The sequence below is a fragment of the Pavona decussata genome, unplaced genomic scaffold, assembly GCF_977016875.1.
Source record: "Pavona decussata unplaced genomic scaffold, jaPavDecu1.1 SCAFFOLD_468, whole genome shotgun sequence".
Lineage (NCBI taxonomy): Eukaryota > Metazoa > Cnidaria > Anthozoa > Scleractinia > Agariciidae > Pavona > Pavona decussata.
Window position 1 is genome coordinate 301,569 of NW_028145806.1, and position 22,007 is coordinate 323,575.

The 22,007-nt window shown below is 37.4% G+C and overlaps 4 protein-coding genes across 5 annotated transcripts in view; 1 reads left to right on the forward strand and 3 right to left on the reverse strand.

The window, feature by feature from the left end:
* LOC146450301 (calcium-activated potassium channel slowpoke-like) overlaps nt 1–22,007 on the forward strand; it is a 161,333-nt gene that overhangs the window by 116,923 nt on the left and 22,403 nt on the right. The gene's annotated exons all lie outside the window — the stretch shown is intronic.
* LOC146450303 (uncharacterized) overlaps nt 1–22,007 on the reverse strand; it is a 154,152-nt gene that overhangs the window by 82,183 nt on the left and 49,962 nt on the right. The window lies entirely within an intron of this gene.
* The window catches only part of LOC146450305 (uncharacterized), a 126,333-nt gene that overhangs the window by 54,425 nt on the left and 49,901 nt on the right, over nt 1–22,007 (reverse strand). The window lies entirely within an intron of this gene.
* On the reverse strand, nt 17,202–20,394 carry LOC146450307 (C-type lectin domain family 4 member M-like). 2 transcript variants are annotated; one of them, XM_085100477.1, is made up of 4 exons: nt 19,632–20,394; nt 18,872–18,967; nt 18,195–18,263; nt 17,202–17,836 (listed from the first exon to the last, which is right to left on the reverse strand). In XM_085100477.1, exons 2-4 carry the CDS (start codon nt 18,954–18,956, stop codon nt 17,406–17,408), a joined length of 585 nt encoding a protein of 194 aa, XP_084956603.1. In that variant the 5' UTR covers nt 18,957–18,967; nt 19,632–20,394; the 3' UTR covers nt 17,202–17,405. The 2 variants fall into 2 exon arrangements, with proteins under 2 accessions (XP_084956603.1, XP_084956604.1); XM_085100478.1 differs by having other exon boundaries at nt 18,872–18,964; nt 19,632–20,392.

A 22,007-nucleotide genomic window follows, 5' to 3' on the forward strand; every position in this document is an offset into this window, starting at 1 on the left:
ATCAGTACTCCCAGATTTCCGTAAGATTATTGCATCGTCTTCATTCAGTACAGGTAAAAGATAATCCGAATGGTTTTCACGGACCGGAATAACGTTTGGCAACTCCTTGGCAATAAACTCGATACGGTTTACAACCGAGAGGAACAACGTTTGCGCTAGCAAACAGATTGGAAAAATCATCATTAAAAATGTTAAAAGGCAACTTATTGGCGGTGATGAGGCTTCGTGTGAGCATAAGCAATATCCACACAACAAGTTTAAATTGCGCGCCTAAAACATTTGTTTTTGTTTCCCTGATCTCTAATTGGTCACATCTCAGAAACTTTCTCTGTTCTAAGAAAGTTTCTATGTCATAAGAGACTAACCTCAAATTAAACGAGGTGGTGGAATAATTAAGACGCTGTAGACTTTTCGGTTTGCTGTATAATTATACAAGAAATGGTCATGGGAATTGCTTCAACTAACAAGTGTAATTGTTTTAAAACTGTCTCGAATCCGCTGTTGTACGTCCGCAGTTCCCTGAATTCCGTTCAAATATACCGAAAGCATCATCAAGGCATTCATCAAACTTTTAGGTCGGGCTTGGAGTGTTTGCTCTTCAAAATTTGTGATGACTGATTTGAAGCTATTTCAATTTATACTGTTGTTATTTCTGTGCCATCCCTTTTCAAAATAATATTATTTTCAAATTAAACTTTGCTAGAAATGTGGAACACGATCCCATTTTAACATTGGGAGGGAACTACAACGGTTTTCACGTTTCCACATCATAATACGCTTATGATACTCGTGATGCCTTTTCCAGACGATTAATTGACCCATAAGTGGTAGATATCGTATTTGTTTCTCAAGCGGAAAAATTGGGTCGCGTTTCAAGCATGGTCCTTTTCAAAAGGCCAAGACCTGTAATGACTGATAAAGATGACAGCAAAATTTGGAAATGGGAAATATTTCTGTTAGGTTCGGTGATAGTGTAATTAAAGTAATTTGCCCTTAATTTTCATTCAGTTTCCTCGAAACTTTGATAGTAACCAATTTGTACTTACAAGGCAACGATTGTCGTAAATGCAGAGAGGAATGGTGTGAAATCGATGGCCATTTTGTGTGCAAATTAAAGGTTCAAATTGAAGAACATTATATCCGCGGAACAGCGACGCATCCGTAAGATAAAGTTATCCGCTCTTTGAAAACTGGGGCCTGGTTGTCACAAAGTCAACGGGATCAATTGAATGTTCAGTGTTTTAGTGCGAACAAGTGTTCGAAAATATTAAACAAATGGATAAGGGAGTGCGGTGTGGTGCTGCGTTGGTGGGGAATGGAAACAAATATGTGGTTTATCAACAAGGTTGATAACGAAAGGTAAATTTGCCGGCAGCGAAGGGATTAGAGTGCTGACGTTTCGGGAGAAAGCCCTTCATCAGAGCGCTCTGATGAAGGGCTAACCATAGCTAACACTTGAAACGTCAGCCCTCGAATCTCTTTACAGAGGCAAATTTATCTTTAGTTACCAACTCTATTGGTAAACCAAATATTAGTTTCGGCAATAACACATTGCTTGCTTGTTATTACCTTCAACAAACTCTTTAAAAAGCAGTTTATAAGTTCAACGCAAATCTATTTTTTGGATGAAATGAAAGATGATCATCCAACCCTTGCGCTTGCATCCTAACTATTGCACTTATTTTTCGGCCCCACTCAAATACGTGGGTGTTTTCTTTGGATTAGATGGCGTTTGAGCAGTACAAGTATAGCTGTCCACCCATTACGCAACAAGATATATCAGAGGACTTGAATCACGTACACCATCCGACTTGATAACGGCAAGGAATTCACTGTGAGATAATGGCTTATAATTATTTTGAAGACGAGTGTTTTTCAGACGACTTCGAGGTTTTTTCACCCTTGCCTGGACTTCTCCAAAATCTGCAGCAAGTACAAAACTTGCCAGTGACTACTGGCACTGCTATGTCATCGGCAACAGCTGGGCAGACATTAAGTTCCTCGGCTACGGAGCCTCGTCCATTTGTCGAAGCAGTAAAACAAATGTGACATCATTTGTTCGGTTTGCATAACCAACATGATATATTTGGTGATGTCCCAAAACTGGACAATGACAAACTGAGGTTATGGCGTGCCTCGTATAAAGTGAAAAAAGATATGGTGAGCAGAATCATTTAGGTCGTCATTTTCATGTGGCAAAATTATGTATTACGGTGTACATTGATTTGAAGTTCATTCCCTCTTTTTCATTTTGCAGTGTTATGACAATTACTTTCGGGTGGCGAGACTTAGCAAGACTTGCTTTCGCCTTGCTATGACGATAGCAGAAACTATCGAACGTGGGGAGCTCAAGGGGGGAAAACGTGTGAAGAGGGTTAGGCAGAGTCTCTTCGACTTTTTGAAAGGGAGAGAAAGTAGCGAGCAGGAGAGGATAATGGAGGACATAATCGCAGGAAGGACTGACATTGGTGAAATAAACAACCAGAAAAGATTGAGTTGATTATGTTTGCTTATATTGTCATACTGCATTTCCTGTTGTCTTTAGAACGTTACTCATAACTTTTCCTTTTGTAGAAGCCCAAGATGCGTGTGTCGACAAGTTCCCAAGAGGAAACAGATTCTTCTGACTTTCAGGAGGTGACTTGAAATTTGGGTTAGATGGATTTATTGTAGGTAAACTTTAGTTGAATTAACAAAGAATTATACTGAAAAACCATATATTTGTCTTACAATAGTTAAAAGAGGAGTTAAAGCGAGCCCGAGAAGATGCGGCAACTTTAAGGGAAAAATTGAAAAAGGTACTAAGCCATTCTTGAGATGTTTTTATGTCAAAAGGCTCGTTACGACTCCTTAAAGTTCGTTTCTGGTTTCATTGTCCAGGCGCTAGATGAAAATGAACGAAAACGAAGGGACATGGACGAACGTGAAAGGGAGGTTGAGAAAATTATCAAGGATAAAGATAAGGTAACGAGCAGTTTGATTTGACCTGTGTCATCAGTTTCTGTACCCTGAAAGGACGAAGTTCTGTGACTGTTGTGAATATTTCTTTTGCTTTCTTTCCTTTCAGAATGTCAACAACCCATCGACCACTTTCTAACTTGTTCTTTGGTGCCCTTGTTTATTGTAAGAAAGGCATTTTGACCAATAGGTTTATTGAATAGTTACCCGCTGCAAATTATGTACTTTAGGAATGCTCGCGTGAGAAAACTTTCTCGGATCGGAAATAGCTCTGCGAATGTACATCAAAGGATACACTTTAGTCAAAGAGATGACTATCGCCTTATCCCACTAATCTTTTTTCTTCGTGTCTTGATTTCTCTCTTCATGTACTGGCGAATCATTGCTTGGAATATCCAAACGTTTTCGTTTGGCAGCAAATTTTACACGTGGTTTTTACATAGCAATGCTTGCTTACAGTCCACCCCCGTCACACTGTAACGATCTCATTCAGAGTCATTAATGACTTTGGCTCTTTCCTTTCGTCAGTGCATTGAGTTTTTCAAGAAGCAAGCTGAAAAACACAAGGAAGAGCTGGAGGTACTGAAAACAAGTATTATGGAAAATGTCGGAGTTGCTGATACCCTCAAGGTACTTAGAAACACACAGGTAACTGTCACAAATTGCCTTTTTGCTCCCTGTCCTTACTTATTACGTATGTAAACGAATTTATTTCAGACGAAGAGGAAACAACCTGTGACCGAGACGACAAAAGAAACGGTACGATCTCTTAAAAAAAAGCTCACCTGCCTTAAATACATCTATGTTATATATATTTTTGGTTTCATGTTTGATTTTGGATTAAATGTTGCGTTATTTTGAATACATTTTTAGGTTGAGACAAAACAAGCTCAAAAGGAAACCAAAAAAGAAACGGTATCATTTTTTGGAATTTGCTCCGTTGTTTCAACTCTTTGTCAAATGCTATTGAATAACGCTGGGATCTTGTAAATTTTCTCTACTGTTAGGTATCTAGAATGTTTAAAAAAGCACCATTAGTCGTAATTGAACCGGATGATGACAACGGCAGTAATGAAAGCATTGGAGAGGATTCGAGTGACCCCGAGGGAGAGAGTGACATGCCTGCGTCATCCGACGAACATGATAGTTACGATGAGGTAACCAGTATCTAGTTAAGTTCAAGGACTTTTAAAAATAAAAAATTATTATTTTATTCTATTTTATTTCAGTTCGCGTACGTATTCAAATAAATTACAAATATTTGTGTTCCGAACACAGGAGTCAAGAAGCCCGCTGAAAAGAAAACTCCCATTGCCACCACTCCCTGACTTCGATGTAAGTAGCTGGAGATTACTTTGAACTAATTGCCGAACTTAGGCTTATTCCTAGGAAAATAATAGTCGCTGAGCGACAGGTGTAACAAATCTAACTGAGCATTTCTCCCACAGGATGACGATGAACAGCCGCTACACGTAATGCGTGAAAAGATGCGGGCTCCTGGATTAGCCGAAGAGTTCGCAAAATCCGCGCAACCAAAGGAAGGTGAGGTCATTGCTGTAATCGACCGCAAATATCGTGATCGCCCACAGCTGGGCAAGGTTACAGCAACAACCGCCACCCACGTCAAGATCGACTGGCTCATTGGCAGCTACTGGTCTTCCTTTAAGCCTTACAGAAAAAGTGGAAAAGTGGTAACGGCGTCGATACCCATGGCCGACGTCCTTTTGAGAAACGTTACTTTAGGCAAGAATTTTAAATTAGACAAAAGCACTCAACTTGAACTCAGAAGCTTGTACGAGAACGTTGAGTGATTATGTGTATAATGAGTTATCTGCGAAGTGAATAACTGTTAAATTTTTAGCTAACACAATGATATGTATTCACTCTATAACTCTCAGGGCGCTTTTGGTATTTGAATTTCAAGTCAAGTTTGTGAGAATGCAATTCAAAGAACGCTTGCCTAGGGAAGAGAGCTTTCTGGGAGCTAAAATATCGTATAAGAGGCATGCGAAGAATTTTTGGTGCCTGTAAGATGTTGTTTGTAATTGCTTTGCTCCACCTTTTTCGCGATTGTGTTACAAATTCAGAGCTCTTCATTCAAATTGCAAAGTAACAACAACGGCCGCACGACGTTCGGGAATCGGCAGAAGTTTATGCTGAATTGTGATATCAGCCACAAGATATCTTGATATACAACCCCAAATGATATTAAAAAATTACACGACAACTGCACGTGGACGAATAATTGTTATGATGTGCTGATGAGTGCGGAGACCAGAAAGTTCCACGGGTAACACTATACTAGTAAACAGGATAAATTGACAATTGCAGAATAAGGGTCAATCGATCGCCCCGTTGATAAGGCTGTTTTCACACTACATCAAGGATTTGATAATAAAAAGTAATAAACAGACTATATTTATCTCCCGTCATGCATGAATATTTAACGGAACGGCGAAAGTAAAAGTACGTATTCATAATGCGTACCTAATTGTTGTATTCATGCCCTTTGTTAAACAAAGAAAGCTTCCTGTATTTGTTTTATGTATGATGTGAATTATCCCTGAAAACCAAAATAGAAGGCGAGAGACGGCGCTTCCTCTCTTCCTCTCGGCGCTTCGCGCCTCGCTGCAATTTCGCACCTTCAAACCAAAAAAAAAAAAAAATAACCTCAGGCAGGTAGGCATCTGTTAGCTTCTGTTCAGACACGGCTCGGTGTTGTCAGACCAAACATTTTTAAAACTCGAGCCTTGTTAGCAGGTTAAGCTTTTCATTGTCACGGTGAAATATACGCCTCGCACTCTGCCATTTATAGTCAAGACAAAGTAATTTTTATGTTGGTTCACATGAAGCTTTTCAACGTAACGATGCAATAAGAGGTTAGAGCGTTGGATGTTTGAGGCATTAGAGGAAAACAAATATCTATTACAGCGACAATAAATATTTACACCATTTGTCACACAGAAACTTTCTCTACTCGTTTTTCTCTGAAATATTCCACTATTAATCGGCGAGACATCAGTTATGGCAAGCGCATGTTTGTAATCTGTTAATGCCGATGCGAACTCTAAACGGTCGTTTTCACTCTCATTAATTGGTCAACGGGTTTACAGAAACTTTCTGTATGTTGAGAAACTTTCGGAAGACTCAAACACTTTCTGGTTGTATTGATGTCATTTTTCGCTATCTTCACGGTTGAATGCTCTATTTATCACGGTGACATTATTCAGATACCATTTTTAAGAACATAAACAAAACAATCGTCTGTCGCTATAAAAAAAATATTTTTTAGTTGGTTTATATTTGGCAACATTTCTACCTATTCTAGGAACACGAAATTGAAATGAAATTTGTCACTATTGCATTGTAATTCAACCGCATTTTCCCCCCTCGATACTGAGAATCCTTCTTCATGATTGGTGTGTCCGCACTTAATACGCGTCGAAATACGATCACTCGACGATACCTAGATTATGTCAAGCGCGTGTAGGTAGATCGCAGCGATGTTTGTAATCTGTTAATGCCGGCGCTACACTCTCGAAACGAGCTGCTGCCATATTTCATGGATCGATTCCGAAAGTTCATCACCGTTCGCTTTGACTCGAAGCCCGCCAATTCAACACAAGTAAATCAAAACGCAGTCTCTCGACCTCTCGAACAGACTAACGCAACAGCCTCAACGATGAATTACAACTTTGATATGAACTGAAGGCGTTCAAGGTAAGCTTTGGTTTTACTATGATGATATATCCCTGACAATTATTTCAAACGTGAGATCTACTTTGAAGTTCTTTAGTTGTTACTGGGTATAAAGCAACTGGTAACTTCATGTAGAGGCAGCTTAACATTCTGAGATGCGTCATAATCTGCTGGTATTTTTAACTTTCACTCTCATTGGCTGTTGTTCACAGAAACTTTCTGTAGATTGAGAAGATTTCGGAAGATTCAGATACTTTCTGGTTGTCGTGGTAAAATTAGCCTTCTTCACGGTTGAATGCTCTGTGGATTTTGATTGGTTAATCGTCAGAAACTTTCTGAGATTTGAGAAAGTGTCGGCAATTTCAGATACTTTCACAAAAACACAATACTTTCTCATTCCAGATTGTTTTGATACATTCCAGATTGTTCTGAAACAGTGTTACTTCCAGTTTTGCAGTAAATTACTGCTTTATTAGCTCGCACATCACCAGGAGCATTATCCAACAATTGTATTTGGCTCTTTGTGACAACATCATTGGGATCAGCTCCTTGTTTAACATTAACAAGTTTTTTGTTTTGTATATCATAATTGCCATTTTGGGTCAATTTAAACCCTATTCCTTGAGGCCCAGCGGCTCCTTGAAGAGGAACCGTTGTGAAAGAAGACGATGAACTATGTTCGTTGAATATTCCCATTTATATCATTTGGTTATATTGTTCCATAAAAATTCCTGTTAATTCTCTTCATGGGCTTATCAACATATAGAAATGAAAATGGCTCTTTGGTTGCTTTAATGTATTTATCCTTTTCGACACCCAACTCACGGGATATCAGACCTCTTTCATTGCTGCTAGGAAAGTCATAGACACAGAAATGAGAGCAATTGAGTCGAATATCTTTTGGTGTTTTGTAGAACGATTGGCTCAGATAAATAACAGAGCAGTTCTTGTGTCTGCCACGAATGAAATAATCAATCAATGGTTTCTGGTTTTTTTCACAAATAAAGTCATCAAATATGACTGTCTTCTGGGCATCATCATCCTTCAACTCCTCTACTGGAATTATATCATCATTGCTACAAACAAGGACATTATACCCGACACTATTTGATATATCAGTCAATGTTTGTAGCATATCCTTGTATTTTTGTTGCTCCAAATTTTTGGCATATAAATGTATTCTATCATAATACAAAAGTGGTTTCATCAGCATATGGTACAATAAATTTGTCTTTCCAGATCCTGAATTACCACATATTAACATCCGAAACGTGTCACTTGGCATGTAACCATACAATCTTTTGAAATTAGTGTTTTTATCATGTCAGTCATAATTTGGGATTTCCATGTATATCAATACATTAGATAAGCTAATATAAGTTAATATAAGTTAATAATATAATGGATCTACAAAGATTAAAACAACTATTTGAAGCCAAGATTAAGGCTGGAACAATAACCAAACAAGTTAGAGATACATTGAAGGAATACAAGCATGATAAACAAGATTTACAACAAGGTTTATCAGAAACTTTCAAACCAATTATTAAAGCTCAAGAGGAAACAAAACAAACAATTGATGAAAAACAAGACAAACTGATTGAACAATTGGAGAAAAACCAAAAAGCGTTGACTTCAGGTTTGGAAGACATTGCTATGTTAACTTATCAACCAGAAACAAAACCACAACCACAATTACCAGAATCAAAGTTATCAATTGGCTTTCAACCAGCAATGATGTCACCTGATGTCGAATCAAATTTGGATGCTGGTTTTGATGATGATGAGTTCCAAAAATTGATTCAATACGATCTTGCACCTCCGAGTTCTGTTCTCCAAGCTTCTATGCAAGGAGATATTGACATCAAGGATTATGATGAAAATATTGGCAAAATGTTGAAAAAACTTGGAGCAAAGAAGGGCCCCTTATCCAAGGGGCAAGGAAAGACCAAGAATAAAGACAAAATTGATAAAATAGATGAAGATATAAAATTATTGCAAAAATACAGAGGGCGCATTAAAATAATCCCAGAAGGAATGAAAACCATCAAAAAAGGTTCTGGTTATACTCAACCAAAGAGAAATGCATACAAAATATCATCTTCTGGGAAATATGGTGGACTCATGATCGATATTCCAAAATTAATGGGACAACTCAGACTTGTGGCAACAAAAGATAAACGCAAAGTTATGGACAAAAAGGTTGATTTCGATACAATCGATTTATTGACCAAGAGATTTAATTCAAAGAAGAAATACAGTGATATTGCCAAAATGGTATTCGATGAATTGAACCAACTCAGTGAGATTCCAATCCATAAATCCAGCAAAAAATTCAAGAAATTGGGCTCTGGTGTTGTTTATTTCAATGATGCTAATGATTTGATTGACAGAATGGAATTGCTTGGTGGATCCATTTTGGCTGGCAATAATGGAGTCAAAGAGGAATTTTCACAAATAGCCCATAAATTGAATCAACTTGGCTTAATAAACAACAAACAACTCATTGATTTATTGCAACAATATATAATCAAATAATATATGCAAGAAAGGGCGATACATATTTCATCTGTTAACCGACAAAAAATAGGTCGAAGTCGGCCTGAAGACTTTATTATCAAATTTGATCCACCATTGAAGCTTGACACAACAATGAGACATGAGCTAGCTGTTGATCGAGTTTCAATGACATACTCGTGGCATAATTTCAATGCAGGATACAACAATAATACAATAAAATACAGCCCAGATAATGGTACAAAATGGAAAACAATCACATTTGTTGATGGAATGTATTCATATGATGATCTTGATGATTATATCACTCAATCAATAATTCAAAATGGAGATAAACCATCTTCCAGCAAGGGCATCAATCTATATTTTGTGCTTTCATCATATAGAGTTGTCATTGAGCTAGACAACCAATGGAAGCTTGATATTAGAAACTCTAATTTTGGAGCGCTTATTGGATTTGAACCAAAGTTAATTAACCAAACTGAACATGGGACAAAATTGCCAAATATTACCAATGATATTGACGTTTTGGACATTAATTGTGATATAATAACTGATAGCCTCAGTGATGGACGATTCACAAATACACTGATAATGATACCCACTGACAATTTAACAAGGAGTTATCCATTTACTTTTGAGCCAAAAAGGGCATTATTCAGCCCAGTTTCCAAATCAATTATTTCAGAAATGGGGATAACAGTGACTGACGCTTTGGGTCGGCCAATTGACTTGAATGGCATTGACTGGTTCATGAGCTTGATTCTCAGGTCTAGTTTAATATAATATATCAATATATGGTACGACAAAGTGAATTTAAGCCATGTTTTGACCCAGAATTGGGTCGTTATGCGATGAAACATATCCATGGTGAAGGAATTATGGATGTTTTCAGATCAGTTGGATCAAAACTTTTCGGAAAAACAGCAAAAGAATTAGCTAAGAAAGGAGCCAAAACTGCAGCTGAAAAAGCAGTCACCAAAACTGGTGAGTTTGCTGGTAATAAAGCAGGTGATAAAATAATTCAATTATTGAGCAAAAAACAACCTTCCAAAACAAAATCAGTGACAATGAGCCAACCAAAAATGGAGCAGCCACTGAGTGATTTTCAAATAGCTGAGAGAGTCAATCAGATGATATCCGGTGGAAAACTCAAAAGAAGGAGAAAATGAAAATAATGTAACATATCTGTATAAATGAAATCATTCAGAAATCCAAAATACATTGAGAGATACGAAGATGTCTTCTTCCAATTGGAGACACCATTGAATACTGGTAATCCAGGGAATAATAGGTCACAAAAGAAAGATGGTTATCGTTTTGTTGTTGACAACACAGGAGAAGTAACACCATTTGATTGGTGATGAAATCCAGGAAAGAGATTCAGTATTATGTGGCTATTGGTGTTTGTATTATTTATTTGAGAGACAAAAGGGTACAAGTATATTGAAAACAATCCACAATGCACATTTTGACATGAACAATCAAAGTGTCAATCATAATTTTATAATCCAATATTTTAAAAAATTATCTAATTAATTTGTATAATGGTTGATATAAGATATTGTGAAGAGTGTGATGAATACACAGAATTTTCAGGAAAATTATGTTTATGGTGTACATTGGTAACAGATTCTGAGTCAGAGGATTATGAGACGGATTATGAGTCTGACTCTGATGATAATTAATCTAATATAGTGATATAAAATTGTCAAATCATATTGTGTTAAACAAAAGAAAGAAACTGAATGTGTTCAGCTTGCAGATTACAAGCAAGCCAAAAATGGTCGGCTCATGTTCTTCTGTACATGTGCTGAATGTGGTATAACTAAAACCAAATTTGTTAAAAAACAGGGAAACTAAATAGCCCGTTCGAAGGGGCGGGCATAATGGATACTTTAGCATCAACTGGTGCTGATATGTTAATTCAACATGCATTACCATGGTTGGGAAAGAAAGCAGTTGAAATGGGTCGATATTATGGGTCTGAAGCACTTAGAAACCCTAAATTGCAGAAAAAAGCTATTGATTATGCTATCTCTAAAGCAACACCTTTTGTTCAAAAGACTGGATCAGAGATGTTTGATAAATTATCAACCAAAGTAAGGCCAAAAAGAAGGTACAAAACTGACCGAAAAGAACTTGCTGGTGGTAATTTGAATACAATTTTGGAACAACTCGGTACACCAGGTAAGGTTGCGTCGAAGTCAATGGATGTTGTTGGAACATTAATTCCATCAACAAAGGAAGTCTTTGATAGATACAAATCTGGAGACATTGCCAAAAGTGCTTTTAGCACAGATACTGGCATATTATCGAGTCAATTTTGGTCTGGCAAGGCTGGGAAAAAGACATTAGAAAAATACAAAGATTATCCTTGTGAAAGCATGGTCAAGATTGGAAGCAAATATCACAATACACCAAGTTGTTCAAGCTATGATTCAATTGGTTGGCACCCACCAAATTGGGATGAGTATGAAAAGGGAATCAAAGGACGACCCAAAAGCGGTGGTTCAATTGATATACACAAAATGATTGGTAAGCTCCCAAAACCCAAAGCTGGGTGGGTATTCCCTGGTCATAAATACACTGGTCCATACAATGATTTGGAGAATCAAGTAAAATATAACCCCAAAACAGGGCAAATATTGGAAATATACGATAAACCAACAGGCAAAACAGATGCAATAGCCATGCAACATGATGTTGATTATTCAGTCTGCAAAGATGACAAAAAATGTAAATTAAAAGCTGACAAAAAGATGGTAAAGTCATTGGATGCTGTTCCATATTCCGAACGACAATGGGGACATTGGTTGGCAAGAAATGCAATAAATACAAAACAGAAACTGGGTCTTGGGGTTCCAAAAAACGTCAAAAGCCGTCGGGTAAAGAGGAAAACTGGCAAGAAGAATTAGCTAATGAGCTGCATAAACCCATAAGACGTAACTTTACTCGGCGGCGTGTTATTGTAAATAATATTGATGAAATATGGGCTGCTGACCTTGTTGAAATGCAACAATTCAGTAAATGGAATAAAGGTAATAGGTATCTTCTCACGACTATAGATGTTTTTAGTAAATACGGTTGGATTGTTCCATTAAAAGATAAAAAAGGTGAGACTATAACTAAAGCATTTCAAAGCATATTCAAAGAGGGTCGAAAACCAAAGTATCTGTGGACTGATAAAGGCTCAGAGTTCTACAACAAACATTTCAAAGACTTGCTCAATAAACATAACATTACACTGTATTCGACTGAAAATGAAGAGAAGTCATCAGTTGTTGAGCGCTGGAATCGAACGATTAAAAATAAAATGTGGAAACGATTCACTGCTCAAGGCAATACAATGTATCTGGATATTTTGCCTAAAATATTGAAGCAGTATAATAACACTAAAAACAGTTCAATAAAAATGACACCGACAGAAGCATCCAAGAAAAAGAATGAAGGGACTGTTTACTTCAATCTATTTGGCAATTTAACACAATCGTCATCCCAAGCAAAATTTCAAGTTGGTGAAAAGGTTAGAATATCAAAGTATAAAAGAAAGCTGTTTGATCGAGGTTATACAGAAAACTGGTCAGAAGGGGTCTTCATTATCGATAAAATACAATACACGAATCCAATCACTTATAAACTGAAAGATCTCAATAATGAAGAGATTAAAGGGAGTTTTTATGAACCAGAATTATTGAAAGCCAAACAGGAGATATTCAGAATCGATAAAGTTATCAGGAGAGATTACAAGAAGAAACAAGCTTTGGTAAAGTGGAAAGGATACAATGATACCTTTAATTCTTGGATCCCAATCAAGGATTTAGTCGATGTACAAAAATAAATAAGCTCATTTCACGGCCTCACGAATATTCGATAGCGAGTCGATCGAATAAAAAAAATCTATTGTTGTGTGCAAGATAAATGATATTCTTACCTCAAAAAGCGTCTACAAACATCAGAACGATGAAAGTGGAGAGATAAATGTTCAAAAATCCCAAAACAGGAACCATAAACATCAAACACTCTTCACAAAATGGCGACAAAATGGCCGACACGTGTATTAACAAACTAGTGTCCAGTCCGCTTTGGGTTGTGTCATCGTGAACATGCATGAAAGCGCATGCATGTTAATCCAAATCAAGCAATATTACGCAATATACAGAAAAATAGCACCACAAGTGTAAAAATTTCAGAACTGAGTGTAATATATAGGTAATCGGGCCATTATTATATTAGTTCACAAACTCTGGTGAAGCTTTAGGGTGGTGTCAGTTGGCCCCTGACTGAAACCTGTTTAACGGCTTGTGCAGATGGTGAATTACTGAGTAGTGTGGGATGTCTTCCAGTAGACGGTACCTCCAGGGTGAGCCCGCTCAGGCCCTACTGGTTTACAGCGGGGTGCTCAGAGTTCGTCCCAGGACTCAACCTCTATCCCAGAGGTAAACTGGGAAGGGACAGCCGCCTTGTCAGCGGCGGGAAAAAGACCTGGCTGGGGCCAGGCAAGTAAACAGCCAACCGAGCACCCCACGTTCAGGGTTTTGTCCATTTTCGTGACAAGTCACACAACGTCACGCGTGACAGTAACGGCATCCAGTCACACAACAACCATAATGATTATTTTTTTATCCAAATTGGTGTTCAAAAATATTGTATTCATCATTCAAATCAGCGATTGATGAGTTGGTTGGATTTAATCGATGATTGTTTGTAAGTTGGGAATCAGTTTGGTGTCATTTATGAAAGTGAGGATTTAGGTTTTTGAGAAACCGAGGATAAAAATTTAGGTTTTTGAAAAACCGAGGATTTAGGTTTTTAGGTTTTTGACGTCTCCGTTGCAGGAGTTAGGGTTGAATTCAAAGGCTGAAATAGTATTTTATGCAGTAATTGGGGTGAGATAATGTGTGGTTTATGGTGTCTCCGTTGCAGGAGTTAGGAAAAATATTGGATTTATAAGGTTTCGTATGGGATTTTTTATCATTTTTTGAAAAGTGAGCTGATACCCTCAAACATCTAACTACTCTTTCCGTTGTACTGGAAGTACGTGGACGTTAAGCAGAGGTTCAGTAAGTCCATTAAGTCATCTGTAGGCAGTGACAGTTTTGTCGTGGAGTTCTCGATGGCGGTAGCAGTACAGTCTAGAGCCAGTTGAAGTGGAATACTGGTGAACGGTGATTTCACATCAAAAGACATAAGTTTGTAGTCGTCAGGTATTTGTACCGTCTTGATAGCGTCAATAAAGGTCTCGGTAGACTGCAGTTTGTGTCGGGATTCGTTTGTCAACGGTTTCAGTATAGTAGTCAAGTATTTGGATAGTTCGTAAGTCGGGGACCCACAGAACGAGACTATGGGTCGCATGGGTATGTTAGGTTTGTGTAGTTTTGGTAGTCCGTAGAGTTTAGGTGGTTGCGGTACGCGGCACCTCAGTCTGTTGTAACGTTGTATGTCAGGTTGTCGAAACGTCAGTCACAAGTCACCACAAACAGTCCTTCTCAGAGTCAAGTGAATTGTGGAACGTCAGTAGGTGGTATATACGTGTCTGATTGTTAACCTGATTGGTCAACGAAGTCCAGATGTTATTGGTCGTTTGTCAGTAAGCCGTGATGTTATTGGCTGTGAAGACTGTAAAAAGTGAAAAAAAAGTCGTGCAGAACGTCCAAGTCGGAAAAAAAAAATACATGCAGACAAATTGGACTAACAAAAATTCATCCACTAAAACTTTTTTACCCCCGCCCCCCTCCCGTGATTTCTAATGGTCCGCCCCTAAACAATGCCCATTCTCTTAGATACCTGGCTTGGAAATCAACTTTTATATTTGGTTCTGTTGCCTTGAAATGTTCTCAGAATTCAAAATAATTTCAACGACTTAAATAATGAGAATGATGATTATTCTGGAAAGTGACGCAGGCATACTCGGAAAAAAAGAAATCCGAGTGCTCCTATCAGGAGTCGAACCTAAGACCTTCCGATTACTAGTTCGGATGCTCTACCACTGAGCTACAGGAGACTCGTGGGTGCTAAGGTCATTAAACTAGGTTCATGGGACAAACATCCTGCATACTGCTAGGATTTGAATGTCAAACGGTGGTATATGAAAGAAATGTGATGGTATATTTCCAGCCTGGTGAATGAATGAGAATGATGATTATTCTGGAAAGTGACGCAGCCATACTCGGAAAAAAAAGAAATCCGAGTTCTCCTATCAGGAGTCGAACCTAAGACCTTCCGATTACTAGTTCGGATGCTCTACCACTGAGCTACTTAAATAATGTTTTCTATGATTGACGCCCGCCAAATTAAACGCAACTTTATCGGAGCCTTTTGAAGGGAAAAGGTCGCGTGTTATTGGTAACTGCTGTATAGTTGTGCAACTAACTAGTAGAACAAAAGAAAAGAAAAGAATAATAAGACTGCATAGAAACATACTACAATTTTTACATAAAAAACAATAGAAATGATAATTAATAGTGAGGGCAGAGAAATCAAATATTCATTGGGTATTTAAAAGGTACAATTTGTATTGCTTGTAGAAGCTATTATATGAGATTTTTTTTTTAATTTAGAGGGAATTTTTTCCCAAATTTTAGACCCAGCAAATTCAAAAGTTGCAGCTCCTTAAATATTCATTATCCTCGACCGATGAAAATTAAGGTTCGATACAAATCGTGATATGCGATTTATTATATGTAAAACCATCGAATAAGAAATTAATTAGTTTACTAAAAAAATGTTATTTGGCTTCTCCTTTCTGAAAAAAAAAGCTATTTCCAAACTATTTTCAATGTTCCAAAATTGAAACTCCAAAAATCAAAAAATTAAAATTCCGGCAGGAGAACTACTCTTGCAATTTTCCCTCAATTACGCACGAGGCTTCAGAGACAACTTGATATTTAAAATGTATTCGCAAAGTGTGTGAGAAAGAAGTTTAGCAAGGTACAAGGCTTCGTTTCACGGGGTGGGGGGAGGGTAATGCGTTGCCGACAAACTATGTTATTAACTCGAGGCCACCCGTGATCAGCCCATTAGGCAATATAGACGCTGTGAGGGTCTGTTTAGTGCAACACAAATGAGATGAAAAGACTCAGGCAGTTTAGTGGTTTACTTTCGGTGATTGTGCAGTCAATCCGCGTCACGCGTGACTGGTATTTTTGAAATTTGAAATGAGTTTTGAAATTTACACGTCAGTTTTAAACAACGGCAACGAGATTTCAGAGTTTCCGTTGAAATTTCCCTAGTTTATTGACGGTATAAAGCTTTGGATTTTTCTTTACATTACAGCATTAAGTATTTCAAGAATATCAATTGTTTCCCAAGTATTCTGAATCGTTTTTTTTTTCTTCCAATGCGTCTTTTTCGAAAAGATTTCCAGAGAAATGTTCAACAGTCCATTCAAATGCCAGACATTACAAAGAAGAATTCAAATATTCATTTCATTCTCGAAAATACTGGTCACGCGTGACGTAAATTGACTGTAATCAGGTTATAAGAACTCTTGTCAGGTCAGAATACAAGAAAAATGAATTAAAAGTTAAGTGGATAAAGCAAAACATATTCGAAAGGTTTCAGATGAGAATGTTACAGTTTTTTCTCCTCTCATTTGCATTTGTACGTACTGATTATAAATTCAACTTTGTTTTTAATTGTTAAAACAATTTATTTGGAAGATGACAAAAGAGCTGTCCAAACATGTCTTTAAAAATCAAAACTGTTGTCGTTTTTCCTCAAACTATTAAAACATATTTCGGTGTTAATTTTAGTATTGGGCATTGAAGAACCCTTGGTTAAACAACAAAACAAATGAAATAAAAATATCAGAAACTATGGTGGCAAAAAATAAAACACGTTTCGGCGCTTGTTATACCAGTCCTCATGCACGCGCTTAAGGGGGTTATTTTAGCTCGTTCGGTCCTTAAAAAAGGTGTCCACTTACGCAAGTTGTCCGCTTTCAGGATATTACAAACGTAAGCTTGCTGCAGACCAATTGCAACCCACCGTTGTAGGAATTGGATCATTAATTTCATTACACAAAGTTCCGGCCCAACACCATTTTTATTTCTTTCAGCTGACTGAGCATTGATATTAACTTACAGATTCATGATCAAGTTTCATATCTAACGAGCAAATGTCGTGCTCTCAACCTTTAACTTACAATTATATCTTGCTTATTAGAAGAGTCCGAAACAACTAACTTTGGATAAGGCTCACAGCTGCTTGATTTAGAAGGCACCTGATGTCTAAAGGTGCATTTCGCAAAGAATGACGGGGGACTGATCCAGGCCAAGCCACTCTCCCGTCATCTCGCATTTGTGATCATTCCATCCTCCTTGCGATTTGTAAAAATGGACGCAGTCCTCATGGCCTCCTGCGTTGTTTGGTTCCCCTGCCTCCCAGTTCTCATAATTCCCCTCCAGTGGGGTGCCATCAATCCAGTACCATTTGGAGTCATCGGCCTGTTTCTCCAGGCCAATCCACGCTTTTCCCGTGGTGACCGTTGACTGTGCAGTTACCAAGTTGAAAAGGAAGCTGTTTTTTTCGGCTGATTTGATTACAGCGAGGTCTCCTCCCATACTCTGACAAGCTGCTCGAGCATCGCTCCACTTTGGGGTTGGCGTATCGTCCACGTAATAGCATGAGTCTCCAGATCGCACCCAGTTCGATGGACAACCTACGCAGTATAATGAAAGAAATTAATCGACTCCTCTTTCCTTATCATTTGGAGACAAACGTTTACATATTTTGATGAAGTTAAATTTTGTATGTGTAACAGTGATTTTTGCGTAGTTATCGTGAAAAATAATGCCATCTTCTCTTTGCATTTAATATGGTCCTTTGCGCTTTTTGAGTAAGATAAGTAATCTACATCGATCATAATGTATTTATATATATGTGTGTGTACGTATGTAGGTACTGGATGGGAATTTGATCACTTTTTCTTCATCTATTTGAACCATTTTTACTGTACAACCTTTAAATTTCTGCTTAACTGTTCTATATTTATCAAGGATATCTGTTTGTCTACTTACATTTTACAACACAATTGTCGGTGCAAGTGTCTCCGCTGGATCCTGAATCCCGAGCGAAAATTGCCCTCACTGTGAAAAAAAGATACGAGAATAATTAACCTTGTGACAATATCGTGGAAACAGTTGTTGATAATTAACAAATATGAGTACAGCTCCTATATGAATTAATATAGAGAAAAAAATGCCAAGTTAATCCTAAGGAGTAAAGTTAAGTTAGATTAAGGAGGCACTATCTCCACACCGGAATAAAATAAACCTGAACTGATATAATTGATTTGGCGCCAACATGTTCAAGGGCTTTAACCAGTAAAACAAAAAAATAAATAAATCGTAATTGTGATTGTTTTTAATTGTCTATTGTGTATCCTTCTTCTGTTTGGAATTTTTAAATTATGCTACTAAAATGTAGTTAGGTCGCAATTAGGACGAAAGTTCTCGCTGTTCCTCTCCAATTGCATAGAAAACAAGCTAGAAAGCTGTCCACTAGAAAAAAATTTGCCTGCACGTTTATTACCCGAAACCCGCTTTTGTAAATTATTCATTTTAACTTGAAAATGTTCAGTGGCTGCCTATGGGATTACCACACTCTTTGGAATATTTGTTAATTTGTATGCGCCGAAGTAGCCGCGTTGACACGGGTTATATCTAAATATTAAATCCGTATATTTCAATATTACTTCGAGCCTTCCCAAAACGCTTTGCCTCCAACGACACTGGCAACATGATGAGGATAAGGAAGAACATTGTTTCCCTGATTGCCATCTTTGATTCTGCTGAGAGAACAAAACCAAACACTTTCAGGATAACCTTTACATTTCCAACGCTCGATACTCTATACCGCGCATTTGCCTGTTTCATTTGCTCAGTAAAATAAAAACTCAGTTCTTACTTACTGACTTGACTGACGAGCCTGAAATATGATAGAAGCTTCGATTTCTTTTTCTTTCTTTCAAGCTGTGCAATTTTGGGCTGCTCTTTTAGAAACTTAACTATTTGAAATAGAACTGAGAATCTCATCACGGCATATATTTTCGTAAGATGCGCTTACATTGATATTGGCGCTTTTGGGCCATAACTCAGTGGGAATTCTCATTTGTGCAATTGAACTGAAGCCCTTCTTCATAAGTTATCTCGCGTCCAGGGTGTGTTGAGATGATACAGATCAACATTTCTGCTCCCCTTTTTAAAACAATATTGCCTGTTTTTGTTTGAGCGACTGATATAAAAACAAGTGGTTTCATCGAAGGTTACATCGCATGGATTAGACCAACCAACCTCTCGTGAACATGTGGTGTAGCGTTCTGTATACTCTACTCACAAAGCTGGTGTCTCCGCTTTTCGGACGATCAACGCTAAGTCTACGAGAGTAACCATTACAACTTCAAACCCTCGCAGACGGGTGCTTTACGTGGTTATTTGAATCACAGAAGCCCCTACCTCTCCTTTGGTTTCACCGCTCTTTCTCTTGACTCTTGTACAGAAAGCTTTAGTAGTTCTCCAACGATCGGCTGCTCTGACTACACTTGCCCATAAGTCATCGTCTCAATTTATCTTAATACAGTTTGCATATGCATTAGCTTTTACACCATAAAATTATTTTGATCACGTACAGAATCTTTCCATCAACCATGCATGTTACACGTGTTTGGCGCCTTACTTGCAAACGTCAATAATGGATATCATTTTGCTGACAGGCGTTTTCGCTTTATCCAGGTAGTCTATCAGAATTGGAATTGGAATAAATACCTATATGTGAAAGTCTTTAAGATGGGACAAACCGTGTAGAAAATAAAATAAAAGTAATGAGTCATTCTACTGAAAAGAAACATTGGGTGCCGCTGTAAATTACTGTGTAAACTTTAAACTATCAGACATCGCAAATACAGCGCTTTAAGATTAGATTAGCTTCCGATAAATAAAAGTGAGATAATTGTAACGACGAACGTTCAAACAATTGCGTGCATTGATGTAAAAGTCCCAGTTAAGAAAAATTGAAGTTTTAGAGACCCTGTATAAATAAAAATAAGCCACTAGGCGCGTACAAATGAAAAGGAATCATCTTTTTAGTTGGAAATGATGTCCGTTGCACGGGCAATGAAAATACATTTACAGCTACTTATTATATTATCGATCACAGCTATGAAACATCACTGAATAAACATCATTGCTATTTGCTTTTTTTTCAGTCACGTAACCTCGTGCATTTTTAGAATTTTCATCACGTTCCCTGCAGAAGGCTATAGTATTATAGCCAAAATATTTGAGTACATGAATAAAAATACGAATAGAAAATTTTTAATCAGAGCAACAAATTAATTTATCTTCTTGAGTCCACATGGTTACAAGTCATTTCAGGAAATATCAAAAGCCTATCTTAAATAAAATAAACTGCGATCTTTGAAACAGACAATTTGCCATGGTTTCGATTTTAAACAAAGAAAAATAATGTTTAAAATACCTTGAAGATGGAATAGAAGGTATACCATAGCGAAATTCTTTTAAAAAAAATGGTTTTCGCTGCCCTTGGGATGTCCCTTAGTAGTTGATAAGCAAATGGTAAATTCTTCGATGACTGATCTAGCGTGTGTACTTGGAATGTCCTTGGTATAGTAGCACGCAAAGGGTAAATTGTTTCATGTCTGCATCTTGTGAGCTTGTTCATTGGCATTCAAGGGTGCGTTGAGTGTTGATGTTTTGTACTTTAACCCCGCAAAAGCGGCTTTGTTTCAATCATTGATGTGAACACTCTCTCGGCCGTTTTTTAGACGGTATTTTTCTCTAAAGGAATTTCTTCGTCAATGGAAAATTCTCGTACCGTGACTTGGTAATTTCATGTTTTATCAGTTTTGGCATCAAAACATGCAAATGAATCTTTAGCATTGTTTGACGAGCCTTATGTAGCCGAGAAGAGCCAAAAAGGCTTTTAAAGGCTACGATGATACGCAAGATTTTTCTCTGGATATCCTTTCGGCATCGAACCACACAAAAAAATTCTAACGACTGCCTGAAACAGCGGTTAAGCTTTTCCATATTTTAAAAACAAACTCTTCCTGTACGCCATTGAGCTGGCATAGATGAATAATAATAATAATAATAGTAATAATAATAATAATAATAATAATAATAATAATAATAATAATAAAAATTAAGACCAAGCCTTATAAGGCGAAAGCTGCTATCTTCTAATCATGATTTCAGGAGATATCATAGTGAACAATAAAACATCCCCTATGTTGCAATTGAATAACATTAACTGCGATCTTTGAAACAGACAATCTTACCATGGTTTCGATTTTAAACAAAGAAAAATAATGTTTAAAATACCTTGAAGATGGAATAGAAGGTATACCACAGCCAAATTCTTTAAAGAAAAATGGTTTTCGCTGCACTTAGAATGTCCCTTAGTAGTTGATACGCAAAAGGTAAATTCTTCCATGACTGATCTAGCGTGTGTACTTGGAATGTCCTTGGTAGTGGCACGCAAAGGGTAAATTGTTTCATGTCTGCATCTTGTGAGCTTGTTCCTTGGCATTCGTGGGTGCATTATTTGTTGATGTTTTGTACTTTAACCCCGCAAAAGCGGCTTTGTTTTAATCATTGATGTGAACACTCTCTCGGCAGCTTTTCAGACGGTATTTTTCTCTAAAGAAATTTCTTCGTAAATGGAAAATTCTCGTACCGTGACTTGGTAATTTCATGTTTTATCAGTTTTTGGCATCAAAACACACAAATAGACGTAAATGATTTGATAGGAATGTTTATCTAACCTGAAAGAGCCGAATACCTTTAGAGGTGTCTCGCGTCCGGTTTGAA

What these genes read in the sequence shown, in the direction of transcription:
- LOC146450307 (XM_085100477.1), bottom strand. Translation starts at nt 18,956, where the DNA reads ATGGCAATCAGGGAAACAATGTTCTTCCTTATCCTCATCATGTTGCCA. An exon ending in GCGTTTTGGGAAGGCTCGAA is followed by an intron (nt 18,264 to 18,871) that starts GTAATATTGAAA and finishes TTTTTTTCACAG; the next exon opens with TGAGGGCAATTTTCGCTCGG. An exon ending in CGACAATTGTGTTGTAAAAT is followed by an intron (nt 17,837 to 18,194) that starts GTAAGTAGACAA and finishes TATACTGCGTAG; the next exon opens with GTTGTCCATCGAACTGGGTG.